Raw genomic sequence first — 9,266 nt, 5'->3', positions numbered from 1 at the left:
CATGGTTGCTTTAACCACCCACTATGAGCTCTGTGTATGCAGCAGCTCAGCACATGGGCTAGGCAGTTTTGACAGCGTTATGTCTCAAACAGAACCCAAATCTGTGGTGGTATGGAAAAGCATTGCCCAGTTCAGCTAATGTGCCACTGTGCAGAAATAGCTGATGACATGGTAAAGCAGCTTAGACGAGGCAACTGAACGAAGACAAGAGAAATGTAACAGTTCATTTTGAATCATGTAGAAAGTAGATGGTATTTATCATTTATCAGGTATGTTTTACACTTGTGTATGAATGAAAGTTGTACTTCCAGAAGGCACTGGAACAGATTATGGATTTGACTTATTTGACAAGTATTGAAACCTTGTAGAGCTTTTCTAATTTGCTGATCAATTTTAGATCAAGAAAGAACTGGTATATTAAAGGCTTAAAATAAAGCTGTTAAGATATCAAAGATTTCCACTTGCCCTTTGCTCTCATGGTCCTTTATTTCCTTATTAGGCACCAGTCATAGTGCTCATTCTGTGCAGTCCAGCCTTGTCAGACACTCTCCTGCTCGTGCCTCAGTTGCCAGCCAGTCGTCCTATTGCTACAGCAGTCGTCATTCATCCCTGCGCACGTCCACTACTGGCTTTGTGCCTTGCCGACGCTCCTCCACCAGCCAGATCTCCCTTCGCAATCTTCCATCGTCCATCCAGTCGCGTCTGTCCATGGTGAACCAAATGGACCCCCCAAGCCAGACAGGTGTTGCCAACATGCAACATGGCCTACCTTCCTCAAGCAGCTCCAGCCAAAGTATCCCTGCCTGCAAGCAGCATGCCCTCGTTGGATTTCTAGGGACAGAGGGAATGAGTAACGTCACTGATGCACAGCCAGGCACACATGTGAGCCCTGTCAACCAGACACAAACCAAAAGGGAGGATGTTAGATATAGAATTCAGGTAAATCAACTTGAGTAGTAGTAATAATAATAATATTTATTATTGTTGTTGTTATTATTAATTTTATTATTTATACTCCACATATCTGGTTAGGTTCCCCCAGCCACTCTGTGCGGCTTCCAGCAGAATATAAATATGTAATAACATAAATCTGATTCCCAGTCTTCTTTACAATCTTTCGAATCAGCACTCATCACTAGCAAGTGAGTGGTACGTTAGTTTTTGACCTCTTGTGTAATGCAATACTCTAGAGAATGGAGCTGAGGTTCTTATGGTAAAGTATCTGTAGAGATGATATACTACTACTTACAAATACCTGCAGGCTCCAGACCATGAAAGATACAAAGGTTTGAAAGAGGCAAGCGACTTGATATGTTTCCAACACAGCTTTTGAGCTTTAAGGCTGCCTTACGATGATTGCCATTCTTTTCCGCATACCTTATGTCGACTAGTAACCTTAACTGATCAATCTGCAGTTCACAAATCCTTCAAAGCATTACATCAACTAGCTGGCCTTCCTGTGCTATAGGCACAGCGTAGGAGATTAGGATTGTGTTCCTGTTTTATTCTACGTACCAAAGCTTATAAAATGAAGAGATTTGCATGCCTGGTATTAACTAGTATTGGTAACAAAATTTGGAAGATGGGGGAAATGGGTTTACAATGGGGGAATATTAAATTATGCAGCTCCTCCCCTGTGTACTGAAGTGGTACAGTCCCAGTACAATATCCTTTTTCCAATAGCAGAAGTGAGAATTTAATTTGCATTTAAACAGATTATTCCAAAATATTTTAAACTCTTCCTGTTGCAGATAATGGATCCCAGCCAGGTATTTGAAGGGATCAACTTGTCCAAAAGAAAGGAACTGCAGTGGCCAGATGAGACAATACGGTTAAAAGCTGGAAGAAACAGCTGGAAAGACTGGAGTCCTCAGGAAGGCATGGAAGGCCATGTAAGTTGCTCTCTGCAGTGGATTTTTGGGATTGGAACATTTATCCTAACAGTCCCATTGAACATACAGCACAGGACTATGTATACTTCATGTTTCAGAATAATTTTGAGCACTAGGAAAAGCTCAATTTTGCAGCCTGTAAGTTATGCTACATATATGGTGATTTTCATAATCACCATATTATATACCTTTCAGAAAGTATATAGAAAATGGAACTCATGCATGCAATAAGTTATAGCAGTCTTGCTAACCTGACACCCATGAGTGCCACATTGTCTGCAGAGGCTTTCATTGGTGTCCCTTGGCAGGTTTCCCAGACTCTGAGCTTTCAGGTAAAAAAAGAAGTAAGCTCTAGCCCTCCTTGAAAGAAAGTTATGAGGCAAAATGTGGAGGTAACTTTTAAGTGATTTTTGTGAAATGCGAGTGTGTGATCTGACCACATTGTATTTTAAATTTTAAATTTAAATTTTATTAAACGGTCACAGACCAGATTAACTCGTACAGCTAGTCAGCAAAGCATAACACCGGAAAAAACAAAGGACAATTTCAATACAGATTAGGCCATAACAGCAATTTAAAATTAGACAGCATAAATAAAATTAAATATTTGCCTTCGCCTGCATATTGACATTGGAAAGCTCTTGTTTCCTGCGCCTAATAGCGGCTACACAGAATTTGGCAACATTGATCGTAATTTCAGGAACCTTATCTTCTACCAAGGCTCTCATACGTTGGAGTACTGGTTCATTTTTAAGCTTTTGTAGAACTGGGGCAATAAAGGTCAGGCGTAGATCCTCGTCGTAACTACAGTGCAGCAATACATGCAGACTTGTTTCCACTTCCGATGAGCCACATGGGCAAACACGTGACTCATATGGTTTGCCCTCATATCTGCCTAGCAGCAGGGCAGAGGGCAGAACGTTAAATCTGGCCAAGGTAAAGGAGTGTCTGTACTTAGGTATTTGTAAATCAGCCAGATAATTTGCGGGTAACAACCCTCTCCCAAAGTCTCTAATTGTGGCATGTTTATCCATTTTGCCCATATGACATTGCAGCTCTATGTCCCTAATGCGTTGGAGCACTTGACTTCTGGCTCTCTCATATCCTGCCGCTATCAAGATCTGTATATTTTTCCTGGTACTGAGGAATACTCCATATTGTTATTAGATGGTAACAGCATTAGACTGGGGGGGGGGGAGAGAGAGAAATCAGTATTGTGTAATCTCCACAATTGGGACATAATGGGAAGCAATAAGGTTTTCAGGAGTGGATGTCTCTTTGAAATGTGCTCACTTGTCCCAAAAGATCGGTTTGGAGATGGGATGATGGGATTGTTTGCATTTCTTTCCTTTCCACACCTCTCCTCTTTCAGTTCTTCATGCCTCTTCTAGTGGTTGTTACACTATAAACTACTGGTCTACCATTATGAGAAGGAAAGACACCAGTGCGCCCTCTGTTCAACTAGCATACCTGCAGATAGATATTGAGCAGTCTTTGAGATGGGGCAGACACATCTGATGGGCAAGACATGGAAGCGTAACCTTGGTCTCCCCACCAATTAGGGAGAAGATGATCCTCCAGTCTGGGTCATTGCCTTGTCTCCATAGTCTTTCAGAATGATGAAAGCTGCACTTGTTTGTAGTATCTAAGTTTTCTGTGCTTGACCTTCCTCCAGGTGATTCACCGTTGGGTGCCTTGCAGCAGAGATCCAGGAAGTAGATCTCACATAGACAAAACCATCCTTTTGGTCCTGATTGAAGACAAATACGTTCCTGTGATTGAAACTGGAGTCCTGGAACTTGGGGCTGAAGTGTGAGCTGCTTGGACAGTTTAGCTGCTTCTTGTCCCTCCGCAAGGTTTAGAAATGAGGTTGAGTTCTCAAGAGGATGCTCCTCATGCCTCAAGTAATAGAAAAAGACTTGAACTCAAAGTGGTTGTGTGTCAATCTCTGGCCCAAAAATAAATAAGGGGCGTTGCTTTTATTCTTATTTTTCAAGTTAGCTACTGAGGAAAACATTTTGCATGAAGGGCAATGTTCTGTTTTATACTTCATTTTATGCATTACAGTGCTTTAAAAGAACCCCACATTTTCCAGTTTTAAAATAGGAACATCTCGCTTTTCTAATCGTTTTGGCAAAAATGGCCATGTTTTGTCACAGTAATGTGGATTCCATTCATCTTTTCTTTTTTTTAAAAAAACAACCAAGTAGCGTATAAATCTTGAGTTCAGTGTAAAGCAGAATGGTGGGTTTATTCTTGGCAAGAGTGACCAGACTTAAAAGATTCTTATTTCTTGTGAGTGAAACGTTTCAGTGAGAAAACTGCACTAATTTTTTTTTATGGCAATGCACTAAAAAAAAAAGGGTCTGAGGTTGCTCAGAACATTTATTTATATATGTATGTATAAATATATAAACAGAAACAAATACCATTATTTAAATTGCCTTTGGGATTAACCCCCTCCCGCTCCATGTTCATACTGATGGTAGGACCTGTGCCATTGATCCGTTTTTCTGGCTTAATATACTAGATTGTGCATCAGTACATTCATATTGTCCTATTCACAAGATATGGCGGAGTACAAATAATTGCAGAATAGCATGCCAGAGGTGCCACTCCGGGTGAAACCAATGGAGGGCACAGATGTGCAGTAATTTCACCTTGTTATGAAGGGCCCAATCACACTACTGTGCATCTTCTGTCTCTACCTTTTTGCTGCTTTCCATCTCAGAGCCAACTAAAAGATGCTATTGGCATCCTTTGGAATAAATTTTTACTTTTTCAAGGGAAATTGGACGAGACCCAGTGTTTTAAATGGGATAGTGGTTTTCTATGTGCATTTGGACTTCTTCCTATATTCAGTCTGGTGAAGCAGCTGGAGGGTTGTTGTCGTTGTCGTTGTCGTTGTTTTTATTTTTAATTCAAGGAAAAATACAGGAGGCACAGCCTGACTGTCATATCATTTGTACCATTTCACCTTTTAGCTCCCTTTAGTCATTCTTTTCTGTGACTTGAATTTTATTTTCAGTGATTATATATTCTATAATAACTGTACTTCGAGTATAACTGTGAAATTGAATTATGTTGCATATCTTAGGTTTTACTGTGTTTAGGTTTGTTTGTTTTTTTTCCATAGTGTGTGTGTGTGTGTTTTCAGGGAAACAATTTACTCAAATAACATTGGGACGAGGAGAGGAAGCTGCAGCTTCTTAATGTGCTATTATTCTGTGTCTTGCCCCCAGCAGTCATGAAAAATTGTGTTATGTAGGGATTGTTTCCTGTGTGCGATCTGGAACTCTGCAGGGCTCGATAGGAAACTCAACACAGTCTGCAGCTGTAGCTTTTAGAAGCAGCCATCTTTTTATTCTCTGGAACTTTCCAAGTATTGCCTCAGTTTAAAAGCTTTATGGGTGATCTTGCAAGGGAGGAATTGCAGTAAAATTAAAAGCATTATACACCTAATGAAAGAGTTGAAGTACTTGTGACCTAATGTGTATTAATGTCCAAATACAACTTGCCCTATGCCATGAACATGAGCTTTGCACTATGCAAAGTGTCAATACAATGTTGTTTCTAGTAAACTTAGGATCACACATTAAGGTCACACATTGAGCAAAGTTTTTCATTTCCCAATAATGTGAATTTCACTGCATGTTTCTCATGCATGCGAAATCACAGGCTTAACTTTGGGAGCAGGAGGTAGAACATGAATGTAAGAAAACTATTGAAAAGAATTTGCTATTCTGGCCTGGGCTACAGCCTGTGTTCATTAATTATCACACGAGTGTCTGAATGTCTTCAAATTAGCACCAGGCTGTGTTGGCATTTTCATCATTTTATAGGCATGAGAGAAACCAGCCTGTATGTTGACAGGTCATTCTTGTATTCCTTCTCAATTGACACTTTTAAATTTCATTTATCACTCCTATCTTGAGTTTCCCAAGACTGTTAAATGATGGACAACCAGTCATTTTAAAAAAACCCCAGTGATCTCACACACTATTACACCCATCAGTAAAAGCGTTTTCTTTTTTTAAAAATAAAATGTCAGTTTGACTAAGGCAGTGACTTGAGTACCGTATTTTTCACCCCATAGGACGCACCGCCCCATAGGACGCACCTAGGTTTTTTTTGGGGGGGGGGGGAATAAAGAGAAAAAAATTATTTCCCCCCCAGGCGCGGGGGAAGCGCAAGCTTTCCCCAACCCCAGCCTCAGAACAGGCTGCCGCCCCAAGCCTTGCGCACCCAGCGGGACCTCCCGCCGGGCGTGCGAGGCTTGCGGACATCTGCCCGAAGCAGTGGGGGGGCTCCGCAGCTCACCCCCTGCTTCGGGATGCAGGCTGCCGCCCCAAGCCTTGCGCGCGAGGCTTGCCGACATCTGCCCGAAGCAGGGGGCGGGCTCCGCAGCTCGCCCCGTGCTTCGGGCTGCAGGCTGCCGCCCGCAAGCCTTGCGCGCCCGGTGCGGCCTCCCGCCGGACGCGTGAGGCTTGCGGATAGCTTCCTGAAGCCTGGAGAGCGAGAGGGGTCGGTGCGCACCGACGCCTCTCGCTCTCCAGGCTTCAGCGAAAGCCTGCATTTGCCCCATAGGACGCACACACATTTCCCCTTCATTTTTGGAGGGGAAAAAGTGCGTCCTATAGGGCGAAAAATACGGTACATTATGACAGGTTGTCTGTGCTAGATTTTTCTGAGAAAAAAAATTCTGCTTTCCCATTTTTAACATGCAGCTGGCGACAAGTACCCTACAAATCTGTGACTTAGAATATTGCACTCTGGTTGCACTTGATCCAAGATTCAGTTTTTTAAAAGATATGGCAATTTTAAGGCTTCTGATGTGTTCATATATAGATCCTTTTGTAATTTGGTACGTTCAGTTATTGAACCCAAGTCCCTAGTATGCAAGTCATTAGCTCAACGTGGTTCCAGCTGCACCAGTATTAGCTAGAAATCTCATGCAGTTAGCAGTGAAAATATCACAAAAAAGTATGTGACTACAATTTCACCCTCAGATTTTTTAGGTTGCCCATATTCCATTAATTGGGAAAGAACTCTGGCTTTCTAGGTTCTTAATGTATGGTCACCCACTTAATACATAGGGAATTTCTATCCAAAACCCATCTGCTTTTCTCTTTGAGCACTACATTAGGTGGGTTTGTTGACCAAAAAGTAAAATTCTACACAGCCTTCATTATATGGAGGCATAATATAATCCAACATTTTCACGGATTATAACCTTTCCAGCAAAATGTGCAATTTTTAAATAATAATAATAAAAAACCTTAGCACTTTTCTAAACTCTGCCTTTCAATACTTGGCAATATTGTAAGTAGCTGGTAATCTGCTGGATTAATTTTTCTCTGTGCTTAGACTAGCTTCTGAGGATAGATATCTAGAAAGTTTGTGAAAATTAGTTTTTCTACAGGTGATATTTATAAATGTATAACGACTACCCGACCTGGGGGGAATCATTAAACATAGAAGCATGCTTAACTTCCCAGTTGATGCGCTGGGAAAATAAAGCAAAATCTTTTCTTACCTCATTTTGAAATGCTTTGATTTTTTTCTAAAGTACACAATCCTACTCTTGTCCAATATTGCAGTAGTGAATTGTAGACTTTTTTTGGTAAACCAGAAAATGCAAGGAAGTTTTCAACAGAAGTGTTGCTGTTTTTCTTTTTTAAAAATCTCTTAGAGATTTTTGTCTGACACATTTCTGATTTCAATTCTGTCATGACTTTACCTCCCTGTCTTGTTATTTGGGAGCTGATGGTGACAGAAATGTACGAAAACACTGGCCAGATGTACACTCTGAATGGTATGGCAAGAAGCCCTTAAACTTTGCTTTGGGACAAAATGTTAGGAAAGCAGGCATTGAAATGAATTAATGTGAGATCAAATAACCCAGTCATGTCAGTCTTCTTGTTAAAAGCCCTTTTTAAAAAAGTAATACCTTAACTAAATGAAGTGGTATAAATGGAAGACCCTTTCAGAGCATATAGAACTACTTCATATTAGGTATGGGGTTAAGCCACCATGGTATTATATACCTAATTTTATTAAGGGATTTTCTTTTACCTATTATATAGGTTTCTACTTGTCTGGCCTTACTTGGTGTTTAAAAACACGATGCCCTTTGCTTTGTGATGCTAGACAGTGTAAGAAATTATAGCAGTATTTAATCCGTGCCTTAGTAAAATGATGGTGGGTACATAACACCTTGGTGGGACCTTGACTAGTTTTCAGCCAGATTTGTTTAAAAGGCTGTTTTTAAGATGGCTGCTCCAGAAGGCTTCAGGGGGTGTAATGCAAATACTTTTTTAAAAAAACAAAACAAAACCCTGCCATAGACTTTTGACTGTGTATACACACAGCCCTGTACAGTCGCTCGCTTATGACTTCGACAGATGGAATCTCATAGCTTGAAGGTCAAACTTGATAGCATCCTTATGAAACTTAGCCTGACAATGAACTGCAGGAGGGAGAAAATAGAGCAAGCAAGCAAGTAAACTGAGTTTGAAACGGGATGTGGAATATATATATACCTTGCATCTACCAGCATATGGAGATATTACCAGGGATAGGGGCATGTGTACTTGGTGTGTGCGTGCGTGTGCGTGTGTGTGTCTGCGTGTGTGTGCTGTTGGAAACAGCCTGTAAATATTGTAGCTGTTTAAAACTGGGGAAAGCTGAGGGGGGTTTGTTTTCAACATGCATTGAAAAGAACAGTATTGACAGTGGAAAGAAACACTGAAATAAAAAAAAGTCTTTTTCCTCTTGTTGTCCTTGGTTTTGCTTTCATTTTTACCTTTTGGTTTCTCACAGCCCAACCCACACTTTTCACACTTTACCTCTGAAGAATAATACAGTGGTACCTCAGGTTAAGTACTTAATTCGTTCTGGAGGTCCATTCTTAACCTGAAACTGTTCTTAACCTGAAGCACCACTTTAGCTAATGGGACCTCCTGCTGCTGCTGCGCTACCAGAGCCCGATTTCTGATCTTATCCTAAGCAAAGTTCTTAACCTGAAGCACTATTTCTGGGTTAGCAGAGTGTGTAACCTGAAGCGTATGTAACCCGAGGTACCACTGTATCTAAAAAATTGAGGGTTGCCTCTTGATCCGTGAAAGGAGATGGTGACGTATTGTATGCCCACTGGCTCTGCTTGGTGCAGACTTCAGGGTTGGAAGTTCAGAGCCCCGCAATCCAGAGGGATCTGAAATGTCACTAGAGAGCAACTGGCAGCGGATAAGTTGAGGGGTGGGCAAGGTGCAGGACCCTGCTATGAAGTTAAGCACCGCTCCACCCAAGCTCCAGTCACTTGTGATCTTCCTTTCCTACACTGGAACCTGTAGGAATGGTGTTCGCAGGGTGTGG

General features: G+C 41.3%; 1 protein-coding gene across 1 annotated transcript in view; it reads left to right on the top strand.

Moving 5' to 3' along the window:
• Positions 1-8,664, top strand: part of PCNX1 (pecanex 1) — a 79,610-nt gene extending 70,946 nt beyond the window's left edge. The window contains exons 33-36 of the mRNA XM_077919751.1: positions 93-171; positions 454-939; positions 1,752-1,892; positions 3,568-8,664. Coding sequence (XP_077775877.1) covers positions 93-171; positions 454-939; positions 1,752-1,892; positions 3,568-3,708 — 847 coding nt within the window. The 3' untranslated portion in view covers positions 3,709-8,664. The remainder of the gene's footprint in view (positions 1-92; positions 172-453; positions 940-1,751; positions 1,893-3,567) is intronic.
• Positions 8,665-9,266: the final 602 nt, after the last annotated feature.

This window comes from Podarcis muralis, chromosome 1 (genome assembly GCF_964188315.1).
Source record: "Podarcis muralis chromosome 1, rPodMur119.hap1.1, whole genome shotgun sequence".
NCBI classification, from domain to species: domain Eukaryota; kingdom Metazoa; phylum Chordata; class Lepidosauria; order Squamata; family Lacertidae; genus Podarcis; species Podarcis muralis.
The sequence above is the reverse complement of the archived record's forward strand: the minus strand, read 5'-3'. Positions and strand labels throughout refer to the sequence as shown.